General features: G+C 37.7%; 1 protein-coding gene across 1 annotated transcript in view; it reads left to right on the top strand.

The window, feature by feature from the left end:
* stab1 (stabilin 1) overlaps nucleotides 1-24,054 on the top strand; it is an 89,594-nt gene extending 65,540 nt beyond the window's left edge. Inside the window, exons 57-69 of the mRNA XM_036559229.1 lie at nucleotides 6,081-6,185; nucleotides 6,271-6,378; nucleotides 9,522-9,715; nucleotides 10,526-10,670; nucleotides 11,886-12,019; nucleotides 15,110-15,275; nucleotides 15,380-15,486; nucleotides 15,585-15,704; nucleotides 17,630-17,776; nucleotides 18,519-18,632; nucleotides 18,877-19,032; nucleotides 20,838-20,939; nucleotides 23,695-24,054. Of these exons, the coding sequence (XP_036415122.1) occupies nucleotides 6,081-6,185; nucleotides 6,271-6,378; nucleotides 9,522-9,715; nucleotides 10,526-10,670; nucleotides 11,886-12,019; nucleotides 15,110-15,275; nucleotides 15,380-15,486; nucleotides 15,585-15,704; nucleotides 17,630-17,776; nucleotides 18,519-18,632; nucleotides 18,877-19,032; nucleotides 20,838-20,939; nucleotides 23,695-23,757 (1,661 nt within the window). The 3' untranslated portion in view covers nucleotides 23,758-24,054. The remainder of the gene's footprint in view (nucleotides 1-6,080; nucleotides 6,186-6,270; nucleotides 6,379-9,521; nucleotides 9,716-10,525; nucleotides 10,671-11,885; nucleotides 12,020-15,109; nucleotides 15,276-15,379; nucleotides 15,487-15,584; nucleotides 15,705-17,629; nucleotides 17,777-18,518; nucleotides 18,633-18,876; nucleotides 19,033-20,837; nucleotides 20,940-23,694) is intronic.
* The last annotated feature ends 3,140 nt before the right edge of the window (nucleotides 24,055-27,194 follow it).

Here is a 27,194-nt window from a genome sequence, read left to right as displayed (position 1 = left end):
ATGGTCCGAAAATGTTTATAATGCCCTTTTAGAGTAGCAACAGCCAGAAAATTTCAAGTACATCAGCCATTGAAAAAACTGTTATTTGGTCAAATTGGTACACAGTAAATTGGTCTCTTCATAGTTTGTATTAAACACAGAGCTAATATAACAAACACTATATACATTCATTGACAGTAGGCACAGATCAAACAAAGGTACTGAAGTCAAGCAGCACTATCTCTTCTCTCTTAGATAAACTACAAGGTCTTAAATATATAATTCAAATATACAGATTATAGATCAGTTCAGTTGGTGCAGTCAGAAGGAGCGTGATTTTGCTCTGTAGGCATGTTTAATAAGCTACGTGACAGACGTTCATGATCATGGTGACAAATATTATATTTTCTTAGTTAAGTTCAATTAAATTCATTATTAATTTTAACCAAAAGCTTACACAACTCTCCCTCACTTTCTTCTTGATCACTAACCTCCATCAGATCTGCTCCTTCAGTCCTGTCAGTCTCCTTCAGCTTCTTTCTCTCCCTCTCATCCTGTGTTTAGTAATACAATCATTTTTATTAATCTCAGATTAAAAAGAACTCAAGGAAATAACGATCTTTTTTTTTAAAACTGGTAAAAGTCTTCTCATCTGACTTGCCTTCTGGAGCTGCTGCCTCTTAATTTCAATCCATAGGTTGAGGAATTGAGGGATATAAAACTGTGTTATGATCAACACTGTATGAACTTTTCACACAAAGCTGAAGCTTCTTGTTTGAATTATCCGTTCCACCTTAAATGCTGCAGCAGTTTCATTCAGGCGCCTCGCAGCAGGAAAATTTGAACAAGAATCTGGCGAATAGAAAGACAAACAGAAAACCAAAAATAACAGCTGTCAGTAACGTAATTTCTATTCCTCTCACAGTAGAGCTTGGCTGCACACATGCCAGACCCTTCTCACCCCTCTTGGTCGTTCACACCATAGATATAATACCCAGATGCCGCGTTGTCCGTTGTTCTCTATCTGAGACGATACGTCTGCGCGTCCGCCATGTTGGGGCGGTCAAGATCTGCTTGTGAACAAATTCGCTTGTATTGAGAGATGATGAGTCTCAGGATTAAATCCGCCACAACTTCCTAAATACTCGATTTTCACCAAATTTATTTTGTTATAATCCTCGGATATAGATTAATCTAGACTTTCTTTAATAACTGATCGTGCTAATTAGCCGTCAGGACCAGCAGTATTCAGTCTGCACCTGACGTTAAACACACACACACACACACACACACAATAAAATAAACCCCCCAAAACACAGTAAGAAGAACAAAGCTAACGTTGGCTTCTTATTTGCCAGCATCTTGTTCGAGTTTTCCCGTTTCACATTAAATGGTGCAACAGTCACTTTCTGCCTGGAGCTGCACCATTTAAGGTGGAACGGGAAAATTCGAACAAGATACTGGCAAATAAGAAGCGTGCAGTTTCGTGTACTAAAATGCTAAAGTTAATCTATTATGAATATCTACACGGATTAAGGAGTGGTATAAGTTACCTACAAAGCATTTACCATCTTCTACATAAAGTTAAGACCCCCTGAATAGACTATTAAATGAAATAAGCTTAATATAAAACCAGAGGAAAAACAATCACAAAAACAGGTTCTCTGTGCCTCACCAACCACACGGCCATATCTACACAAACATCACACAAACAATACGCATCACCCAAACAAGAGCGTGGATCACTGCGTTCCCTCCGTTATATAATCCTATCCCGCTTTCTGAGAACAATATTCTTGAAATAGTGTAATTCTGGACAGTATCTTACTTAAACTACCGCTCTCTAACGGTACTGAATGCAGTCCTGCAGTGATGTTGACCGCCCTAAAATGATGACGCCGTTGACGTGCCTGGCTGGACCCAACGCGGCATCTAGGTGTTTATATCTATGGTTCGCACTCTCCAAACTAACCTAGCTGTCTTGTCAGCTAGTTAGCTAATGTACGACGGCGTTGTAGGGCCACTGTTAATAAAAATAAAATTAGTAGACTTCGAGAATAAAGTCGTACTATTTCGAGAAAAAAAGTAATATTTGGAGCATAAAGTGGGCTAACTGTAGGGGGGCTGCCATAACACGTTGGGGTCTCGGTTGCTGTACTCACTCCCGTCTGCTTGTGTATCGATCATTTTGATTATCATTCTCATTGTCTGTGAAACTCCATGTCCTCTTTGAATGGTGCGGAGATGTAGCCCCCAATAGCTGTGTAGACGACCCTGCCTGCGCTTCTCCTTCAACAGAACAGACAGTTAGTTTCCTCCGAGTCAGTCTGGCTCTTTATTCTAGATAAACAGTTTCCTGCTCAGCCGTTTCAGCTGTTTCTTACACTAATAACAGGCTGGTGCTGATGTGCAGGAGAGACAGGGAGACTGAGTGTTTCTTTATGGGTGAATCGATATGAAAGTGTAACTCCACCAACTCACCGCCCCTCATTTAACACGAGGAGGTGCTGCCTTCCCTTTGCAAAGCCTTTGGCCATAATACTGCGCCCGTACCTGGTATTAATGCCACTTTAATGTCGTAATTCTACTACTTTTGTCTCGAAATATTACGACTTAATTCTCGAAATAGTACGACTTTATTCTCGAAGTCTACTTTTTTATTTTTATTAGCAGCGGCCCTAAAACGCCGTCGTACTAATGTTAGTGTTAGCCTAGCCTCTTTTCTTCACCTCAGTAGCTAGGTTAGCTAAGTAGCTAAGCTCAGTAGAGTTAAGCAGCCAAGTAAGAGACAGATATCCGGCTATCCTGACCATAATCTGCCACAAATCCATATTGTAGGTGGATATATTCACTCTGTCTGTTATACATTTTAAATAACGTCTAGTATTTATTTTAGTGAGCTTTTAGCTAAAATCCTGTCTTCAGCTCGGTTACAGTGCAGAAACAGAGCCCCTCCCCCGGGTCTGATATGATTGGCTTACAACGTATGAGCTCTGATATGATTGGCTGAACATTACGTTAGTCAGTCTCTGGTAGTACAGCAGAGGCAGCGCTGGATTAGAGCAGTAGCAGCGCCTCCCCAGGTCTCGCCCTGCTATTACAGTATATTGATGATTTGGAGAGGTACATTTATATGAAGGACCAGATTTGCCAAAATGAAAAAAATAAATGACTTAGTAAATTAATATATGAAGTAGAATTGCAAAGAATAATGATGATAAATCTAAAAATAAATAAATATACATAACAATTAATATATTCATAATTAAAATCATATATAAATTAATGTCTGCATTTATTTATGTCTATTTAGTAATTTCCCCTTCTCACTAATTTTTGTATTTATTTTTGTTATTTATATGTTTGTTTATTAACATTTCTTCCTATTTTTTCTATTAATTTATTTTATTAATTTATTTTCATAACTATTAATTTATATATTTATTTATTTCTCTATTTATTTCTGTATTTCCTTGTCCTTATGCTAATAAAGGGGCCGTCAGTCAATGATGTCACAGCGTCTTAATATTCCTATTGGATGATCGATATCAGATTCTGTAGATCGATTGTACCTGTCTTGCTCTCTCAGCTGTAACAAAGGACCACTCAGACATTTGGACACCCATCTCACATTCGGCCTGTGGATGCCATCGAGAGTTATTTATCAGCAGGTTTGTCTGCCCGTGCAGTTCTTTATGGAGTGAAAGAACAGTTTAATCAGCTCTTCTCCTCCTGGGCTTGATTGCTAAGCCTGAACGTGAAAAACACGCCCCCTGATTATCATATGAACGAAGAAATACAGAAATAAATAAATGAATTAATGAAAAAATAAATAAATGAATTGATGAAAAAATAAATAAATAAAAGAATACATGAATCAAAAAATAAAGCGAACAATTGTTAAAAATATAGATATGGAAAAAATATAAAAATGGCATTAATAAAACAAAAAAAATACAGAAATAAATGAATTGAGAAATATATAACTGCAGAAAAAGGAAATATGTGTATAATTACCATCACAATAAGCAGTATATACTTTATTTATTTTTTTTTATTTATTGATTAATTTACTGAGCCATTTATTTTTTAATTTTATTTATTTTTCAATTTGGCAAATCTGGTCCCCCATACATTTACATAAGAAGAAGGGGGCTAAATAACATTTGGGGGGGGGCTAAAGCCCACCTAAAATTGGCCTATGCTCTAGAGATTGTCTGACCGAGAATTCAGCCAAATTCATACTTTTAAGCATTCATTCTGCTGAATTTTTCATTTCCATAATGCAATTTGTTTTCTTTGTCAACTAAATGGGTAGGAAAAATCCACCCAGATGCAGTTTTACATGCCCTTTTCCAACCCCACGATTTGGTGCATGAATGAAACAAGCTGTTTTCACTTTTTCGGTGGGTTCATGAATTATTTGATGAGCTCTGCTCTGAATAGCTGGTTAACAGTGAGGTACTGAAATGGCTCACACAGAAGCAACGTGTCGAAATAAACACAGGCATAAAAAATAAAATGAACCCCTGTCTAAATAAGCTCGGTCGTCACACTATTCAGTTAGCTATGCTACTGACTTAGACCTTGCTAGTAGCGTTAGTAGTAACGTTCCCTACACTGGCTTCTTGTTTTCGATCTCAACAAAAACACAAAGTGAATTAAAGTTGTTAGCTCACTGTGAAGCCTTCAATTTAATATGCTGCTTCAGCCATCAAAAAGTGGATAAAATCACACAGCATGGCTGCTTACAGGCTGCTGTTGGGATTGTGATGCTAATAAAATGGAACGGCCTCTCCGTGTCTTTAAACGCTGAGTGAAGCTGCTCAATACTGTCCAAGGTTTGTGAAACTGTCCAGAGTAAGATGTGCAGAGCAAACTAACAACTTTAAATTAAAGATGTGGGAGCTAAAGTTGGAGTCTTTTTCGCCTGCTTGTTTTGTGAATTAAATGGTGCTGCAGTTACATTCAGATGTTTTCCATTAGACAAGGCATGTTTGGTGTCTGGAGTTTCTTTAGTTTCACACTGCTGCCATGAGGCTAAGTAAATAACAAGTACTGGGAGATTATAGCTACCCATTAGCATAGCATTGTGCAAACTGCATAAATAAATCATCACATTCTAACCTCAAACCACACTGGGTTGTTAAGTAATTTCAAATAGACTTGCTTGTGGCTTCTGACACTGTTTGACACACTGGTATCTATAAACATGGACAGAAGTTTGTTAGCATGGCTGAAAGCTAGCAGCCTTCTTTAAGCCTGAACTGTGTCTGTACTTTTCTGCATTTTATTGATTGAACACTGTCATACAGTGTCAGAAATAACATAAGCAAGTCTATTTGATATCAACTGGTTGCAGTCTGAGGCAAGCTGTGATGATTAGGACATGCAGTTTGCACAGTGCTAACTTGGTGCTAGTTCTGTTGTTAGCTACATAAGCAGCATAGCTGCTGTACACAAATAAAGAAGCAACCTTAGGACATCAAACATGTCTTGGCTGATCTACTACATTTGGGGCAAGGTGGGGTGGGGTGTAATTTATTTGCCAAACTGTTGGTTTAATGGCAGCTCCATATCTTGAAACTTTAAAATTTACATTTAAACTGGCTCTTGCATGCAGAGGACTGCCTTTTCTCATGATTAGCCTGTCATTTTACTATCTAACACAGTTTCTCATTCTCATTGTTATTAAAATGGTCATTTAAATGAACACAAGAACACATAAAATGTCTGCGTCCATCTTTAATATGGTGATTTTGGCCTGTTCTACCTCACTGACATTGAACTGAAATACATTCATTGAAATCTTCCAGCAACAGCATAATTATAAAGCTATCTGGTTAATTTCCAAAAATGTAATGTCAAAACAAGTCATTTTAACCTGTGTCCTACATTTTATGTGCAGCGCTGTCGTTTTGTTGTTTTCTTGTTAACAAGTAAGTTTACACACAAAAAATCGTTACAGGACCTGTAAGTACTAAAGGCTTTATGCCGCAGACTCGACTGAAGACTTGTCTGTCTAGCTCCATAACCCTGTTCATTAAACGTTTCGGTAAAAATTACTTATTCAATAAATATGAAATGACCTCTGCTTGCAGCCTGCAACTGTACTGCTAACGGCAAGTGTGATGACGGCCTAGATGGCGATGGCAGCTGCTTCTGCAATGAGGGCTGGACAGGAAAGCAATGCGAATCTAAAATTGGTAAAAAAAAACATCTGACTTCATTAAGTTCCCAATTATAATGTGTTTTGACTCTCACTAATATTCTCCTACTGTGATTTAATAGAAGTCAAGCCTGTTTGTTCCCCTGAGTGCGACTCTAACGCAGTGTGCCGGCCTGAGAACCAGTGTGAGTGTGTACCTCCGTATGAAGGAAACGGCCTCAACTGCGCAGGTAGGTTTAACTACTTGTCTCTCCACCGAAGTTAATGGTGCCCTCACAGATGTGCAAGTAACCCCCTAATATACCCTCATACCATGACAGACCTTGGATTTTGAACTTTTGCTGGTAACAATGCTTTACTTTTTTGGTGTGGAGAACACGTCTATAATTTTAATGAACAAATTCCATAAAAATGTTCTAATCATAAGACCATAATGCATGCTTCCACTGTGCATCAGTCCAATTCAGATGAGCTGGAGTCCAGAGAAGTCGGTGGTGTTTCTGGACGTTGTCGACATATGATTTCCTCTGTGCATAGTGCAGTCTTAACCTATGTTTGTGGATGCAGTGACAAACAGGGTTTATTAACAGTTTGTCAAAGTATTCCTAAACCCATGTGGTGATATCCATCCGAGAAGCATGATGGTTTTAAATGCAGTGCCATCTGTCAGCCTTGCCCTTTACACACTGAGATTTCTCAGGATTCCTGGAATCTTTCCATGTCATCCACCGTAGAGGGTGAAGTACCTAAAATCTTTGTAGGCATTGGTTGAGGAACGTTGTTGTATATACACATAAAAAGTAGACATTTGGATTTTTAATATAACTAGATTAGCATTACAGATAAATGTAATATTTATTTCTGTATAGTTACAAATGAAGTGAAATGAGTAAAATGCAAATATTGTGGCTACATTCACATTACAAGCCTCATTGCTCAAATCCGATTATTTGCCCTAATCCGATCTCTCTGACACAAGTTCACACTCGTTTAGGTAAGTGATTCAAATCTGTCATTAATGTGAAAAAACTGCTGCCCTAAAATGACCCGCATGCACACATCCTACTCAGTGACGTCATGTGAACGAGCCTTCACTGTGAAGGTAATTAACTCTCATCAGCTGTTCATATTAGAGCGAGACGAAGGAGAAAAAGGTTAGATTAGCAACTTTTCCACCGTTTACAGGCCTTAACTTCTGTTCGGCGCTGCTGCCATGGTAACGCTGAATAATGGCACACGTGCAGTGGCAAAAAAGCACATGAATTCCGATCTGAGCATCACATTAAGGTCGCATGGCCACGAATCAGATACGTATCCGATCTAGGACCACATATGAAAGTCGGATTTAAAAAGATCAGATTTGTGTGTCCACACAGCTCTGAAAACATCAGATCTGAGTCACATTAGGGGAAAAAATCTAATTTGTGTCACTTCAACCTGGTAATGTGAACGTAGCCTTTAACTCAGTGTTGACTACCTCTGTGTGATTGGACCCTGCTGAAAACAACACAGCACAGCATGCATTCCATGCTGGTGTGTGCTGGTTTTGCTGGTCTAGTGCTGGTTTAGCTTGTCACACAGAAAGGTCGTGCTGATTGATCTGCATTCCAGCATCCAAAGCATAGCATATTGGTGCTGTCGGAACAAAACCTCATATCTCCAAAACGATAACTTTTCAGGAGATGGAAAAAACATTGTTTACTTTTGATGTAAGTCAGTATAACCAGATGTTTTTTTTCAAGTAATTTTGGGCCATTTCTTTTGGTCCATTCATCATGAATTTTACACACAATGTAAAAGAAATTTTAAAAAAAGAAAAACGACAAGGTCATGCTTTATTTGGATGGTCCACTACAGATGATCTACAGATAAGTTATTAACAAGCTTTCTGGTGATACTGAGTTGATTGTCAACAACATTAAGGTTAGGGTTAGGTTTAGGAGTAGGTGTAGGTTTTGCCTTGAGGTTAGGAGTAGGGTTAGATTTAGAGTTAGGGATAGATTTAATAGAATCTTTTACACGCAACTTACATTTAATATATATTTATCTGATTTTGGTTTGTTTAAGATATACTGAGCATCTACCAAACATCTACAGTGGACCATCCAAATAAAGTGTTACCAATGACAAAAAATGGAGATACAAGGTTTTGTTCTGAGAGCAGTGATATGCTGGTTTTGCTGCCAACCAGCATACCAGCATCCAGGATGCAGCATACACTGGTTTTGCTGGTGACCAGCCATGTTGGTCTATGCGGGGTTTTCTAGCAGGGGAGTGACACGGCAGGGTGACCACGAGAGCTCACACAGGACGGAACTGTTTAGCAGGCCTGCACTGGAAATTCTCACTGATCGCAACAAAGTTCTACAGACATCAAACACAGTTAAAGCGTCATCCATTTTACTGCACGGATGATAAAGAAGATCATGTTAAAACGTGTATTTGTTTACTCTCAGCAGGTTTCTGGCTTGTGATTGGGCCATCATTTCACACCTATACCTTCTGGAAAAAAAACTGTGTAGCGCAGAATATTTAACTAGTTTTTCGTTTAATAACTGCCATACATTTTTACAATTACAAGTAAATGAAATGCACAATGTCCATACTTTATAGACATTAAATAAATATCAAAAGAATAAATTATATGGAGCAGGTTTTCTCTGATGTGTGAGCGAGGAGCGAGTGAGAAACAGAAAACAGAAAACCTGGAGCGGAGTTGGAGTGGAGTGATTACAGAATAGCGGCTCCGCTCCACTTGCATACTCTGCTGCTGCTGATATGACTCCACTGTCGATATGTATCCCTAATGCGGATTGTTTATATGCTTCTCTTTCCTTCATATGATACTCATTTTATTATCAGTGTGAAATCCAGACAGTAAGATATGGATCTGCAACCCTCATAAGTCTGAGTTATTGCTGTTGTTTTGCAGTACGTTACATAATTATTTACATAGTTACATAATTATTGCATACTCAGTTATGTAATAGTTACATTTACATTTGATTTACATTCTGTATCAACAGCTTCAAGTCTGCACTTCTAACTTGTCTTTGTTTTATCAACAAATGACAAAAACGGTGGCCAATTTAAAGGATGGCTTTTATTTCAGCGAAAATTTACAAATTTGATATATATGATAAAATATCTCTGCTTTCGCATTCAAACCACAAATGTGGTGTGGATAGAAAGTTTAGAATCTGCACTTTCCAAACAATGTCTCAGCTGATTTCATTGAGATATGAGTAAAAAAAATAATTTATACAAAATTGCAGCATGATTTTGTCATCGCTGGTGATGTTTATGACTTCAATGGGTTAAGCTGTACTTGTCACTGATAAATGTTAAGGATTTCATGTTTTTTTTGTTGTAGCTCCTGATCTGTGCAGTGAATATAATGGAGGCTGTCACGACCAGGCTGACTGCACACAGACAGGTACCAACGTCACCTGCTCGTGTAAATCAGGGTACTCTGGAGATGGCACTGTCTGCTCCCCTATCAACCCCTGCGTAGAGGAAGTTAATGGCGGCTGTAGCGATTTTGCAAATTGCATTGTTACTGGACCTGTAAGTACTATATATATACTTTTTGCTTGATTTAAAGGGCATGCATGGAAAACCTAATTTTCTTAGCTTATTTCCAAAACAATGTAGTATATTTGTTCATGTAGCATGTACAATTTGACGAAGTGTACGAAAACCAGTGCATTCACACATACTGCCTGTTCAACGTTCAGCAGTTTAGCCCGGCCCATTCCTGTTAAACTTACAAGGAGGCTCCTTTAAAGGAGAAATCCACAGATTTTTCTAAATAATTTCTGCATAATTTAATTGTTAAGATGTAAACAGAGTGATTTGATTTGAAATCGTTCATTATAGAGAAAAATACTGATTTTGATTCCTTTACAGAACCAGAGTTTGCGATATCAACAACACAAACATAGCCATTTTATTTACTATCCAAAACCACCAGAGAACCTACATGTGTCTTCTGAGCTTTTATATTTAACGCTGATGATGGTAAAATAGGAATATATCTGAAATATAATAGGTCGTCTTTGGGGACTATTCTACTATTTTACAGCACTCTGTTTGTAGCTCTCAAACATAAATGAATAACAAAAGCATTTTAGGGCAAAAGCTTCTGTGAGGGAGCTTTTAGATGTGGACGTCTGGTTCCTATCATCACCACTGTCAACAATTCTAACAGTACGTTTCTCTAGAACAAAGCATTTTACACCAAACCACTCTGAATGAACTTTGTTTACATCTTTTAATCATGCATAAATTTTGAGCTCCCAGTCGAGGTTCATTTTAAGGTCACTGTAGAGAACACATGACAAAACAGATTTCATGAAGTCCATTTTCACCTGTCAGAATGAGAGGCGGTGTGAATGCCTCCCGGGGTACGTGGGAAATGGTGTCCAGTGCCTTGAGAAGGTGGTGCCACCTGTGGACCGCTGCCTGGAGGACAATGGAGGCTGCGATGCCAAAGCCATCTGCAAAGACTTACATTTCCACAGTAAGACTCGCTTGTGCTTCCATGGTTGTTGCTGCTGCCGAACATTAACAGATTTGCCATGTGCACAAATGATAACTGCTGGAATGTATTAAAAAGGTAGCAGTCAGACCCAATCTATGTTATAGATTCTTATGGTCATCTGGTCATTTAGATAATAACCCCTTGGCAAGCTTCATGCAGTTTTCCCCATCTAACCAAAAACAATTCCGGTAACACTTTCTATGAATGTCACGTTTGTAAGCATCTATAAACACATTTATAACATGTTTTAATACCTTCATACGGCATTATATACATGATTATAAACATTTACAAAAATGAATTACACTGGATTACACTTCATAGCCATGTTTTTTATACATTATGAATTGTTAATATAATGCATTATAAGTAGTGTTGATAACATATTATACTGTCAGTGCCACAGAAGTCAGTCCCAGCTTAGAGAGTGCAAAGTAAAGACAAATACCAGGCTAACGGTGGTGTACACTGACTTTCCCACATTGAGTAAAGCACTGATGGCAGCACTAGTTTAAACTCTGACATTTGAAGCCTGTAATGAGCTTTATTGTGTATGTTTTAGTGTTTCAGTAAATCCTTCAGTAAATACTTCAACTTGAACCCTCACTCTTATCACTGAAGAACGTTTAAGTACAGTATGCTTCACTTTACTTAGAGCGGACAAATACAACTTATGAGCTCTTATAATTTGTTATGATCAGTACTTATAATGTATTATCTTAACAATTCATAATGCATAATAAGCATGGCTATAACGTGTAATGCATTTTTATAAATATTTATAGCCATGTTTATAGTGCCTTATGAATGCATTATAACATGTGTTTATAGATGCTTACAAAGGTGACATTCATAGAAAGTGTTACCGCAATTCCTTCTGCACTATTACAGTGTCTCTTTATTCCCCTAGATCAGCAACCTGTGCTCATACACTGCACATACAGCCCTATAAATAACATTTATTGCACTGCAGTTTTGGCTGCTGTTCTGAATTATGCATTTTGTTACAGTGTGAAGTGCTTTGTGTATTTTATGCCCTGCTATTTATCTGTCTGCACATACTGGATTTGTGTTGTATGGCGGTAAACTCCTAAAAAGAGAAATGTGTAGTGATAAAGCCACTCCTCCAGTGCATACATTACAACACACTAGGATTAGTTTTAGTAATACTTAATGGGACTGTTTCTTGTTCAGCCAAAACCGCTGGCGTTTTCCATCTGAGATCACCAGCAGGGAAGTATACAATGAACTACACCTCAGCGGAGGTGGCCTGCAAAGCTGAAGGTGCCACCCTCGCTACTCTCACCCAGCTTTCTGATGCACAACAGGTAAAAGCTTCACAGGATTTGCTTTTAATACATTATTTCCTCTAATGGAATCATTTCCTTTGAGCAGTAAATCAGTAATCAGACGTCTAGAGTTGTTATTGATGTTTTGCTTTACATTCAGTTTCCATAAATCACACATCCAAAGGAAAAAACGTATCTCCATTTTTGTTGAGTTTTATTTTTCTACATTATTTGAGCACAGCAGCTGTGCTTTACACTGTGTAAAAATTTCATGCCGAATGGACCAATAGAAATGCATCAAAGTTACTTGGATTAATAAATCTCTTCACATTAAATTACATTAAAAGTTAAGAAAATTCCTGCCTTTCTTCTGTAAAGTTACTATTTTGGAGATACATGTTTTTCTTTAGACAGTAGTGATATTACATACAGTTACACAGTAAAATAATTGCATTTGGGTCACTGACATGATGTGCATTTTTTTATGTCCAAGTACCTCAGTTTCCTGTTAAATAATTGAATAAATGCGTGACATATCACAGTATATTTTCAGTGCATTAGAATAAACTTCATTTTAGGCATTTGCGCCTTCCACATCAAAAAACTGTCAGGTGGTTCGACCATCCAGATGCAGGTTAAGTCAGCTATTAAAAAAGAGCAATTTAATTATACAAAATTCTAAATAAAATAGTTTGCATGATTTTGTGCTTGAAACCTTTAAATTCAATGTTTAAACAAGGTCATTTACAAGTTGCAACTTTTGAAGTATTCATTACAAAACTTTGTATGTAAATTCTAATTTCACTGACAACAAAGGACTTTTATTCTAACATGTTTTAATAAAAGACCCCAAGTGACCTTAATGGTGCAATGCCAACGTCAGCCGCCCTTTCATAAATATTGGAACCGATATCAACACATTGAATCTTGCAGATACAAAAATTTACATCATATCCCTTTTAATGAGAATTTTTAAAGAATTATTTTCAAAGCCTTATTCGTCATTGACCCATTTACATTTGATTTGTATTCGGTATCAGTAGGGCCGATTCTGCATTTTTCATGTTGTCAAACGATGATGAAAACATGGCTAAATAAAGCAATGTTAAAGCAAAAACAGGCCATTTTTAAATAACAGTAAAAGTATTACATTTTATAAAACTGTGGCTAAACACAAAGTGAAAAAATCAGTGTTCAGTAAAAAAATGAATTAAATTATGTTTAATAATTATTGCAATTAACACTTCTTCCTCCAAGCCATGAAGTTGGTTAACTGTAGGTTTTCGTTTTACAAGCAACATAGCTATTAAAGATGCAATAACACTGCAATAGTTTTTCATTACTTGGTACATTAATATAGACTTATGTCCAGTACTTGTGGCTCAGCCAATCAGCTTTTAGAACCACAACTGTCTATTTTATAATGTTCTTTTTGCAGAATAAGACTGTATACACAACGATAACTTCAAATCCTAATAAGATATCTTCTATTTACAAACACAAATGTTGCAAGGTGTAAACATACAGAGGACCTAGCAGTTTAAATATACTGAATAGCTTCATTAACTAACACAGTATACAGTGAGAAGGAGCTAATGAGCTTGTTAATGATCGTATGAAGCTGCTCACACTAATGAATCATGTTTGCATGCAAGTTATTTTTAGCTGATGTGCCTGGATGAGCCTACATAAGAATTCATCTCATTAGAGAAGTACTTTGATAAAGGTCATTCAGTAACACTGTGTAATAACAGGCTCCTATAAATATAAGTTAATCATTATCCAATAGTTAGTTCATGATAATTAATAATTACAGAATTTGTACTCGTTTATTAATAAATGTTACCATTTGTATGATTAACTGACACACAAAACATATTACATTTCAATGTAGTAGGTTATAAAATATACCTTCATACATACATTAATGATTAACTGAGCAGTAAGAAAACATTTACTCATGATAATATTGTGCAACTAAGTAAATGCTTAATATTTCAAGTTTTATAATTTATATGTTATGAGTATCAAAAACTAAATCACTAACAATAAACTACAATTAATGTTTAGTTTTTTGCAAAATGGTTAATAATTTGAATGGTACCTTTTATTAATGCATATCATAAAAAAATTAGAAAGATTACAGGAGAAATGTACCTAAATGTACCTTAATGTAAGTTAATGTCAAGTGATTTTATTCCAAGCAATTTTGGAGTATTTCTGATGGCTCATTCATCATGTAAATTTCACACAGTGTAAAAGGCAGCTGTGCTCAAATGATAAAGAAAAGTAAAAGTCACAGTTAATTTTTGGACAGGGACTATACAAGTTGCTTGACATTAACTTCATTAACAAACTATTAGATAATGATTAAGTTGCTGTTTATTAGGGACTGTTATCATACAGTGTTACTGTTAATTCTTCCTGAACCGTTTGGTCTAACGCAGGGGTCGGCAACACAAATGCTAAGAAGAATCATTTAATCCTTTAGACAAAAATCAAACCTCTTTGGGAGCCACAACATTTTATGTCCATTTTACCATCCTGGCTGTAAATATATTTCACTACAGGCTTTGCTCTGCTTTAAGCTTTAACTTAGCTCAGCTGTAGCTGCTTTTCTCGCATCTCTGGCAGAAAGCATTTCCTCAAAAGTAGAAAAGTTGCTTGTCAAATGTCAACTTTTCATTCGCCAGCTTCTTGTTCTAATTTTCCCGTTCCACCTTAAATGGTGCCTGAGGCACCAGAACGTAACCATTTAAATTGGAATGGGAAAATTCGAACAAGGAACTTCCTCGCGACTTGTTTGTTAGCTGCTAGCTAGACGGGACTGTTGTCTGCATTGCTATGGTGACCAATAGTCTGCGCACCAACGTTCAGGGTAAAAGGTTGGTGAATTAGAAGTTATGCATTAACTCCAGTGTTTAAGACCATTTATTGTTAAAACTGTATCGGAACAATCAGCAGAGCTTTATTTTACCGTAAAGGAGGATCATTTTATTTTCACCTAAAAATCTAATTCTGCTGTGGAGCCACAATAGGAGCTGCATGCAGCTCCAGAGCCTCATGTTCCCAACCCCTAATCTAACAAATAAAGAGAGTTTACAAAACTGTGATCTCTTCTCTTCCTAGTTGGGTATGCATTTGTGCGTGGCCGGATGGATGGATGGGAAGAAAGTGGGCTATCCGATACGCTTTCCTTCTGTTAAGTGCGGTGACAACCACGTTGGAATAGTGCTGTACAAAGATCCTGTTGACTTAAGCAGCACTTATGATGCTTACTGCTACAGAATGAGAGGTACTTTAAAAATGTATGAGAGATGAATTTTAAAAAGCTGTTTTGCACTCATAGTCTTTGTGTATGTGAACAATGTGTAATAAAACCTCTGTTTGACTTTGCAGAGGTAACATGTGAATGTGGACCTGGATACGTGGGCAACGGAGACTTCTGTAACGGCAATCTGGCATCTGTTGTTGCTACCAATTCAAATTTCTCAGTATTTTATTCTGTAAGTAGCTTCTCTCTCTCTTTCCTGAACAAACGACACATTGTTTGCAGATGTATAGACTTCTTTAATCATTAATGTTATACTTGGCCCTCGTTCAGACCTTGGTAAAGTACGCAGAAGCTGCTGTGGAGGGAAAAAATCTCTTGAACTTCCTCTCAACCAGATCCTCAAATGCAACACTCTTTGTGCCCCATAATGCAGGATTCTCTGGAAATGAGGTGAGTTGTCTGTCAAAAGTAAACAGACTTAAATATCTGTTGTATGTGGATCAGTCTACTGAACTGATTCAATAGAGTTGAGAACACTTTTCAGACTTTTAACTGACTTGGACTTTAGATTAAAATTCTTTTGCTTTGAGTGACCCTCTACCAGGGGTCAGCAACATGCAGCTCTTTTACTGCCCTCTTACGGCTCCACAGCAGAATTAGATTTTTAGGTAAAAATAAAATAATCCTCCTTTACAGTAAAATAAAGCTCTGCTGATCGTTCAACACAGTTTAATAATAAATGGTCTTAAACAGTCTTGCCTAGCTAGTAGTTAATGAAAAGGTAGAGAGAAAGATTTAAGATGAACCTTGACAACTTGGAGATGAATGGACTTATTTGCATTTATAATCACTCCAGTTGGTTTCCTGATACGTTTAATCTGCAATGAGAAACTGTCAAACACTAAGAAGTCACAAAGATGAAGTCAGTTTCTCATTCACCAGATTCAGTTTTTCCTGTTCCACCTTAAATGGAGCAGCAGTTACTTTCTAGCGCCTCAGTCACCATTTAAGGTAGAACGGGAAAATGCTGGTGAATGAGAATCTGACTTTAGCCTCATAAAAAATCTAACGTTAAGAGACATTTCACAAGAAACTATTCCACTTTTGAGAAAAAGTTTCCTGCTGGAGATGCGAGAAAAGCAGCTATAAGTCTGCATTTTCATTTATATACTTTAGCCTGTACTAGTACATCAGCACATACCGAGACATATTTACAGCCAAGATGGTAAAACTGACATAAAATCTTGTGGCTCCCAAGGTGGTTTGACTTTTGTTGAAAGAACAAAATGGCTCTTCTTAGCATTTGGGTTGCCGATTTCTGCCCTATACCTTGTTTATGTTTTTTGTAAACTTTACCAAATGTTTCAGGAGTGACAATTTTAGCCCATTTTGAGTAGAACTCAAAAACAGTAGGCAGTACATAACTACCAAACACAGCTTTAACCAACTGTACAAACATAAAATCATAATAATATCATTAAAACACAAGAAAGTTTATTTAATTGCAGAAAATATGTGTTTCAGTAGTGACAGTTCTTAATGTTCCACACTGATTTTTAGACTTTGGGACACATTTACTTCAAAACAATGAAGGCTGAACAGGGCTGCAGTCTCACTTGCTGCTGTAAAACGTAGGGGGCGTGGCTAAAACAAGGCCCCGCCCATGGAATACATCTCCTTCTGTTTCGGTAGTGACATGAAAACATGGCTTTTTTTTTTTAAATAATGTTTACTTTATTTAAAAACACATGATAAATCTAAATCTTTTAACTTCAGTTTAAAAGAATTCAGAAATATCTTTAAAAAAATGCAAAAAAGAAGCAGGTATTACAATCACAAGTGTAAATTTAGAGGTAAGGGTTTGGGACAGACACCCCTCAATAAATAAATGGTGATTTGGTATATATTTAGCTTATTTAAATGTCTTGTTTAAATAAATCATAACATTATCCTTGTACATATCAAAGGTCTGAACACTTTGGTACTTTAATACTGTAGAATAGTCCACATAAATGCTGTTTTGATCTACAAAATGCACAAATGCAACTGATACTAAATGAAAATGTTGGCAAAAATTTCATATAAACAGAGCTCACTTACATAAATCAGTCTTAAAGACACAGTAACAAAACAGCCTTTTAGTTCTAAGGGATAAAGAGAGGCTGGGAAACAATCCTGTAAAAATGAGTTATGACTTTTGTTGTACATAAAACCACACAGACGTTATAAAGGGGCATCAAGGGAAAATACAGAAAGTACCGTGCCATAAGACTTACCTTCATCCATTTCAATCTCAGCTAAGACTTTCTTTCCTATCTGGTAGCCACTTTATTACTTCTGTCCTGTTATATCCTGGTCATATATATCATTTCCAGACTCTGTCATGGAGGGACATGGAGTACCACATATCCTCCAACAACAGCCTACATTTCTATGAGGATCTGAAGCATAATACAGCAATCCCGTCTCGACTGGGCTACAACCTCGTAATAGTGATAACCTCAGACAAAACTCAGGCTGATGTAAGTTAATATACTGGTGAATATTTATTGATGGGAGTTATATTGAAGTACAAATGTAATTTATTCAAATTATTATTTATATCTATTTTATCACACATATGGTGATTATGCTTTTTGCAAGGTGTTTTTAAAATAAATTTTCAGCTCATTGATTGTAACTATTGAAGAAATTCTGAAAATTTAGATTTCCTTTGTTATTTTTCATTTCTAATGTGTGTGTACACAGTCGTATGCAAAACTTTGGGCGCCCCTGGTAAAATTACATGTGTGGTTGACATTTTATGTTCATTATCTTTAATATGGTCAATCCTGCAAATATATAGACATTAACTAAAATTTAGGTTTGTTAAAATTATTATACAGTTAATCAAAAGTCAGAAACTACCCAAATATCTCTAAGATGCTTATTGTTTGATTTTTTCATTGTTACCATTATGTATTAGACCAGTGGGAAACATATGCCATAGATACTGTTTGTTAATGTTACACTGATCTATTGTTATTATTATCTATAGGTATCTATGGCATATGTTACCATTATGTACTAGACTGGTGGGTAACATATGCCATAGATAGCCATAGATAATAATAATGATAGATCAATCTAACATTAAGTGTCTGGCTTTTTGTCTGACTTTTGACCTAACCCTTCATATTTAAACACCTTAAGCTGTAATTTCTAATATATATGATTTTGTAGTATTTTTATCATGTATCACATAATTATGGTTTATTTCCACAGGATACTCCACCAATAAAACTGGTGAATAAACAAGTAATATTAGACTGGAATATTCCAGCCACTAATGGATTAATCCATGTCATCCAGGGCCCTTTAAGAGCACCTCCTGTCACTGTGAGTTTATAATAAGGGTCATTTTATTACACATTATTAAATGATAAATGATCACAAATCTTTAATGAAAAGAAGCACTTCAGTGCTGAAAGCTTTGCAATTTGATTTCCTTTGTTATCTCTACTGTCTTACAGCTAGTTAGGTCCTATTCATAAGAATAAAATATGTAAAAATAAAAATGCATTGCTTTCAGCGAAAGTTGGTTGCGAATTAAAGGCAAGGTGTATGTTTTCATTATTTTCAGGTGGTGCCGCCAGCCCCATCAGCTGCCCACTCGAAGTCCAGTGCACCAGCTGTGACTACAGTATTGATCATCATATTTATTGGGGGTGTTATTGCTGGTGTGGCATATTATTTCCTGAAGTATAGGAATGATGCCTTTCGCTTCCAGTATTTCAAGGTAAGATCATCTCGAAACTCTCCGGTAAAAACACTCTACGTTTCTTAAAAAAATCATGGGCATAGCTGGGGGATGTGGCAGACAAGCTCAATGTTTTATAGTCAGTGTTACTTTATTCCATGAATATTTAAGGTACATAAATATCTAGTTCAGTTTGTGTATATGTGTAAAGATGAAAAACAATCTAGTTACAAAACTAAATGGAGATTCTTAAAAATAACAGAAATATCAAGATCTGTAAAGTGTAAGTTATGCTTAGATGTAAGATCTTGCTATATACTATGATCCATAATAAATGTACTAATAAATATGCTATGAATTTCTGACGCAGTATTCTTCAACCAGCAGTATATTGTGGTATTTCTCCAATTAAAAGGCTATCAATACTGTGTAACTGTAAGAGAATTACCCAGATAAACACTGGGAATTGTCATAATGTCTCTCTAAGTATCAAGCTCACTAGCAAGTTAGATAATGTACTTGATGACATATTTGTACTTGGAAAACACCAGTGATGTTAAACTACACAGTAAGTAGGGAAGAGCTTATTAAAGCTGCAGCACATGCTGCACCATTAAGATTTAGAGGTTGCAGATTGCAGCCAATCCCCTCCCTCACCCCTTCCTTTCCAAACGTGTAGTAGAACCTACAGTGGCCATAAGGTTCTCTGCTGTCGCCCGTCCTGTTTTAATTTTTCTTCTTCATGTTTTCACTGCAAACAACTGCAGTTCACAAATGAGCCCTTTAACAAATGAATATTTTATTTTTATAATGACCGTTGTACGTGCTAATGGTGTTCGATCAAGGAGTTCACATTATTCAGAAAAATTACACAGACCCATCTAGAATTACATCACGGATTCATTCATGTATTAAAGTGGGGCAAGGTAACCTTGAAGTTTATCAGTAAATGAGCACACAGCAGTGCTGTTATGAGTAAACAAAAAAGAGTTTTAGCGAAGCACTCCACTTTAGAGCTGCACTATGTAAGACCTTTTGTTAAATTTGGAAGAAATATTTACATTACATTTACATTTACGGCATTTGGCAGACACTCTTATCCAGAGCTACTTACAATTTGATCATTTTACACAGGTAGGCAAAGGTAATGTTAGGAGTCTTGCCCAAGGACTCTTGGTATAGTGTAGGGTGCTTGCCCAGACAGGGGATTGAAGCCCAGGCCACAGCGTAGAAGGCTGAGGTGTCAACCACTACACCATTCCAATTATATATGCTGAGTCAGAAAACAAGCTAAAATATTGTGTACATGTGCTGCTGCGAGTCGCCCCCGCCCCAAAGCCTGAAATAGTCATTAACAAGTCAGAGGCGTCGGATCAGGAGTTTTTAGAACACGTCATATGTTATACATATTAACGTTACATGCACAGGCTCAAAAAGAAGGTCTGGCACAATGTTTAGGTCTCAGATGCAAAATCAACAATATACTGATGAAGATGTGATGACAGTAATAGATAATTCTCTCATACCCTCAGAAGTCGTGTCCTTCACCAAGTTTTGACTGAGTTCTCTTTGAATTCTCTTCCAACATGCTCATAATTATCAAGTTGATCCGCTCAAGGAAGAAGTCTGAAGCACAACCTACGTTACAAAACATGTTGCGTGCAATTACACATTTCCACCAGAGAGGTCTCCAAATCCACAAACCTTACGTAGTGCAGCTGTCTATCTCTACAAATCTATTCGATATTTTTCTCTTTATGTATATACTTTAGCAACATAGTACAAAATGTATGCATGAATAAGTTGAATTTACTGCATTTTCAATGTCATTGCGTCTTTAACAGAATGAGGATGAAGATTCCACAAAGGCTGGCAGGAATCCCGCTATAGTATCTATACCGAACCCTTTATACAGTGGCTACAAGGCATTCGCAGAGCCTTTTGGGGTATGTGCTGAGATTTTCTCTGAACATTTCAGTAGCTCATACACTGTCAGTACTAACAATGTTTTCCATTCTTATCAGTTTAAAACACATTGAGGTAACGTTTGCACATGGTCGTTTCATGTGACTTGTATCTGGATTGTATGCTGATAGAATTTTAATGTTTAGTAGTCTAACGAGTCTCTCTGGTTAGCCTGAATAAAATCCTATTGCTATATGACACGTAATATGCAAATAGATCATAACACAGCAACCAATCACCTGTTCTGTTCCTCGTTCCCTGTTCTCTACAAAAGATGGTTGCCACCTTGAAAACTGCAATTTCGCATGCTGTTGTTCGTACTCTTTAATTTAGGGTAAGACTCTTCAGTTGACATGTACAAGAAGATGGGGGCTCACACTGAAACCAGAAAAATGCGAGGCACACTGCACTCTCTTGTTTTTCCTTGCAGGTTCACTAGTGCTGCCTCTGGCTTCGCGTCTCCCTGTGACTAAGCAACAAAATTGTTCTATCTGTTAATCTACTGTGCTAACTGGCTCTCGTTTTGATATGTGCAGTGAGAAAGCTCCGTCACTCCATCTGTCACGCCCTCATAGAACGTGATCTACCGGTTACTAGCAAATGTGGTGCTGCTAGTAAATCCAAAGCTGTGTTTGAAACTGTGCCCTGTTCACTGTGTAATGCACGATTCTGGGGTTCTGCCATTTTGTAACGATGAATAGAAAACATTGTGCTAGGTCCAGTGCACTCAAACAATCCCACAATGCACTGCAATAAGTAGTGTAAAACCTATGTACACTGCCAGATAGGGGATACCCATAATGCAGCTTCTCCGAGTAGGATTAGCGAGCTCAGCTACAATGGCAGCGTCTTCACAGAGCTCTCTACAGATGTGCTACAGATGGAAGTCAGCTCTTCTCATGTGCGCGGTTGGCAGACTTGGCGGTTATACTGGACTGACTGCAGGACGTTTACGGCGTTTATGCCATTCATAGTGTTTATGTGGTGAAATCTGCTGTCGCACAGTAATGAGCAAACCCGTATGACGTCTGAATATGTCAGAAATCCTTTACTGCACACTTAAAAATGACGGTCCTTCAAGGTTTCTTTAGTAAAGAAAATGGTTCTGTATGGAACCATGAGTACTGAAAGAATCCTTTGCATGATTAAAGTGTTCTTCAAATTGTTGGAGAATGTGCTGTGGATGCTTCTATATAGAACTTTTCTGAAAAGGGTTCTTTATAGCACCAAAAATGGTTCTTCTATCATTACAAGTTTGACGTCATAACAATTTTTGCTGCTGTACAGAACCTTTTCAAAAAGGTTCTATATAAAACTATAAAAGGTTCTATATAAAACTATCTACAGTACATTCTCCATCAATCTGAAGAAGTGTTTCACAATGCAAAAACCCTTTTATCATGTAAACGGTTCTTTGAGTGTTCGTGGTTCTATATAGAATCATTTTCTTTACTAAAGAACCCTTGAAGAACCACTACTTTTTAAAGTATACCGTCACCAATTCTGTTCCAGATTTTCTAAAGTAAGATATAGATTGGGGAACATTTTTTGCACAGACCACAAGACGAACAAAAGAAAAAAAATAAATCAGGATACAATCTAGAAATGCATCCCTCCTTTTGAAAATAGATGTTTTGAGAAAAAAAGAACATTTTAGGCTAATTGTGGATGGGGACGTAGGGTTATTAGGGTGAAAACAAACCAAATGGGAAATTTTTAAATCAATCCAACGGCTTGTGAAGACGGAGCTCAGAGTTAGTCCGGAGCTCGGAGTTAGTCCTTGGATGTAATAAAAGTAATCATCACTGAAATGTCCCCCCTAACACTTCAGTTAAGTGTGTAGATGTGTGGGGGTGTTACCTCTTTTGAGAGAAAAAACAGTTCTGTTAGCTAAGAAAAGCAATATGATAGCTAGTTTGTCTGGCTTGTATTATCATTGTATTCCAGACGTTAAAAGAGCATGGGCTAGAGAAATTTAGGGGTGGGGTTTTTAGAGGGGGCGTACCCTTGTTAGGGGCATATTTCGCTGCAATCCAGCACAAAATGTTTAACAAGTTGTCCTCAGACCCGTATTCTTGTTACAAGATCACATCTGGTCCACAAGACTAGCTGAAATGCGTCTCTGACCTTCTACCTAAGTGGTTTGAACAATCAGATTTAGATGAATTTTAAATGGTGTCTGATACGCTCTCCAAAAGTTTGTGGACTCCCGATCTTCCACCGTTTCTTCTGAAATGAAGGGTATTTATAGGGAGTTTGTCCTCCTTTGCTGCAGCAACAGCCTCTACTCTTCTGGCAAGGCATTACACTAGATGCTGGAACATTGCTGTAAGGATTTGATTGCATTCAGCCACATGAGTATTAGTGGATGATCACTCTAGAGAACACAGTTCCACAGCTCCACAGACCAATGCTGGGGGGCTTTATACCCCTCTAGCCCACACTTGGAGACATGGTGACCTTAGGCTAATGTGCAGCTGCTCCAGAGCATCTCATTCTATTGGTGAGCGCCTTTCTATGAAGATTATACAAGCTCCACTGAATTCACTATTCAGCTGAAACATCTGAATTCACTAACCAGACTACAGGACATATAATCCTGATACTAAGACGCATTAAACAACCAGGCATAAATGGGGTCTTTGTTTTTTAAAACAGAAATATTACAAGCATAAGCATAAGATGTGTTCATTGTTGTTTGTACAGTATATGAAAAGTATACACTTTCTGTTTCAGGAACCACAACAAGCAGAATCACCTGCCATGGATGCTGCAGTCCCACCAAACCTCCTCGACTAGCAAACAAATGAAACACACAGGGCCATTTTTAAGCAGAACTCCAAGTTTTTCATACAACCATGTTTTCTACATGTGATATTTCTTTTAATCTTCTCTTCATTTTCAGCATTGTTTATTAATTAAAAGAGAGTTCCATCAAAACATTGTGTTTTTCATCTCCAATCACATTCCTAGATGTACAAATAGTTTCTGACATCTGTCTGTGATGCATTTACTGAACTTACTTCTGGACCTCAACTCTGTCATGGAGAGACAATGTTGAATTGTTGTCATTGGGAATAAAAGAGATTGATTTCATACCTTCCTGTCAGTTGGATTTATCAGCTGTACGTGTAGAGGAGAACAATAAATGCCAGTTCTGTCAACCAACAGACGATATATTGAGGCCATTCTACCCTCTCAGAGAGAGTGAGGACGATTATGCAGTCTTGGACTCCTGCTAAGGATGACTGTGGCATTGAACTTTATCTTGTGATGATTGAGTGAATGATTAAGCCATTACGTGGAACATCACAGAACGCATGATGCAGTGATGACTCAATGATTAGGACCAATCATGGTCTGGGAGAGATCTTGGAAAAAATAACATGGTTATTAGGACCGATCACAGTCAGGGGGAGGTCTCAAAACAAAAGATGTGGTGATTAGGACCAATCACAGTCAGAGGAGGTCTCAGAACAAACAATGAAGTGATTAGGACCAATCACAGTCAGGGGAGGTCTCAGAACAAAAAATGAAGTGATTAGGACCAATCACAGTCAGGGGAGGTCTCAGAACAAAAAATGAAGTGATTAGGACCAATCACAGTCAGAGGGAGGTCTCAGAACAAAAAATGAAGTGATTAGGACCAATCACAGTCAGAGGGAGGTCTCAGAACAAACAATGCAGTGATTAGGACCAATCACAGTCAGAGGGAGGTCTCAGAACAAATAATGTGGCGATAAGGACCAATCACAGTCAGGGGGTGGTCTCAGAACAAACGATGGAGTGATTAGGACCAATCACGGTCAAGGAGAGGTTTAAAAGCAAATGATGTGGTGATTAGGACCAAACAGTGCAGTTATTAGGACCAATCACAGTAAGGGGAATGTCTCAGAACAAAGATGCAGTGATAAGGACCAATCACAGTCAGGGGGTCTCAGAGAAAACAAAGCAGTGATTAGGACCAATCACAGTCAGGGGGTCTCAGAGAAAACAAAGCAGTGATTAGGACCAATCACAGTCAGGGGAGGTCTGAGAGAAAGCAAAGCAGTGATTAGGACCAATTACAGTCAGGGAGGGGAGGTCTCAAAACAAGCAATGTGGTGATTAGGACCAATCACAGTCAGGGGGAGGTCTCAGAACAAATGATGCGGTGATTAGGACCAATCAGGTCTCAGAGCAAACGATGCGGTGATTAGGACCAATCACAGTCAGGAGAAAATTAGCATTATTGTAGGGATGTTTTAATATTTATCACCTGAACTGAAGCCTAGCTCCAATAGTCACAAATAAGCATAGGTAAAAATATCTGTTGTCACTGTTGCGCAAAATCCTTGTTTTCATGTTCCATTTTGGTCATTTACATAATCTGAAAAGTCCATTTACCCTTTGCCTAAAATATAATGATGGACAGACCAAGGAATGGTTCAAAATGACTTGAAAATTGTTTTTGCCACATTAACTTACAAGTTAAAAACGCTTTTCTTTCCTTTTGCAGTAAAATTTCCATTTTAGAGATTGATTGTCAATGCATAAGCATAACAGTGGTATAAACACCTTTGCCATTTGAGGCTAATATGTGAATAATCACTCAAATATGTATAATGACTCAGAAGTGCTCAGTACAGAAAAACAGCTGTGCTCTGTCCCATTGCGGCTCCACATCAGAATTAGATTTTTAGGTAAAAATAAAATAATCCTCCTTTGCAGTAAAATAAAGCTCTGCTGGTCATTCTAACACAGTTTTAACAATAAGTGGTCTTAAACGCTGGAGTTAATGTAGAACTGCTAATTCACCCTTTAACCCTGAAGGTTGGCGTGCAGACTGCTGGTCACCATAGCAACAACAGCAATCTCACCTAGTTAGTAGCTAACAAAAAGACAAAGAGAAAAATTTAAGAATAACATCAATAATTTGGAAATGGACTTTTATAATAATTGACATTTATAAGCACTCCAGCTGGTTTCCTGATACGTTTAGCCTGAAACAAGAAGTCAGCTTCTCATTCGCCAGCTTCTTGTTCGAATTTTCCCAGTCCACCTTAAGTGGTGCAGCAGTTACATTCTGGCACCTCAGGCCCTGTTTAAGGTGGAACTGGAAAATTCGAACAAGAAGCTGGCGAATGAGAAGCTGACTTCAGTCTCATTTTACAAAAAACTGTTCTACTTTTGCAGAAAAGTTTCCTGCTGGAAATCCGAGAAAAGCAGCTATAGCTGAGCTAAAGCTTAAGGCAGGACACACTAAATATTTGTTTTTGTTTATATTAAATTTGTTAGCCTACACTAGTACATCAGCACATACTGAGACATATTTACAGCCAAGATGGTAAAACAGACATAAAATGTTGTGGCTCCCAAGGTGGTTTGCTTTCTGTTGAAAGGACAAAATGGCTCCTCTTAACATTTGGGTTGCCGACCTCTGATCTACGACAAGAGGTTGGAAAAGAACTAGAGGAAGAGAACATATTTCAGATGAAGAGCCGGTCTGATTGCTGATGTAACCAATGATGGAATGAGTACTCGGGGGAAGATGGAGAGCGTGACTCAATCTGAGCCCAATCACTGTAGCAGGAATCATCAAAACCATCAGCACTGAGAGCAGAACTGAGGGAGTAAAAATTTGACCTGCAGCAGATTTGGCTCTCAGAGCAAGAAGATAAGATAACTGCGTGTTTGAGGACGGCCTTGCACTGTTCGAATGCAAGGCTCAGAAAAGACCAGCGGCTGGTGGGTGAATCTGATTGTTCGTTATAGAACATGGTGTTGGCAAATAATGTCAATCAAACTGAAACTCAACACTGTGTATTTAAAGATGATGAGATGTTTTCCTTTACCAATTCTACCTGCCAGCTAGACCTCTGTCTGCAAAAGCTAGGAGGGTGAAGGCTCAGCACATGCTTCATCTGAGACACGTGATGCTCCACCACATCTTTTCAAACTGCTGAGTATGCAACATCATTGGTCAGTTCAACACGCTTGGAGGAGAACACTCACTCACTCACTCACTCATCATCTAAGCCACTTATCCTCCCAGGCTGCAGGGGGTGCTGGAATCGCTCATTGGTCGGAAGGCAGGAAACATTCTGGACAGGTCGCCAGGCCATCACAGGGCATGTAGGAGAACACTAATTGCTAATTCTTTTCCCCCACCTTCAGATACCCACACTGGCTAGCACTGTGCTGAGTAATGGTAGGAGAGGAAGAACCATCCTACCCACGAGAGAGACAGAGAAAAA

This window comes from Colossoma macropomum, unplaced genomic scaffold, assembly GCF_904425465.1.
Source record: "Colossoma macropomum unplaced genomic scaffold, Colossoma_macropomum, whole genome shotgun sequence".
In the NCBI taxonomy this organism is placed as follows: Eukaryota; Metazoa; Chordata; class Actinopteri; order Characiformes; family Serrasalmidae; genus Colossoma; species Colossoma macropomum.
The sequence above is the reverse complement of the archived record's forward strand: the minus strand, read 5'-3'. Positions and strand labels throughout refer to the sequence as shown.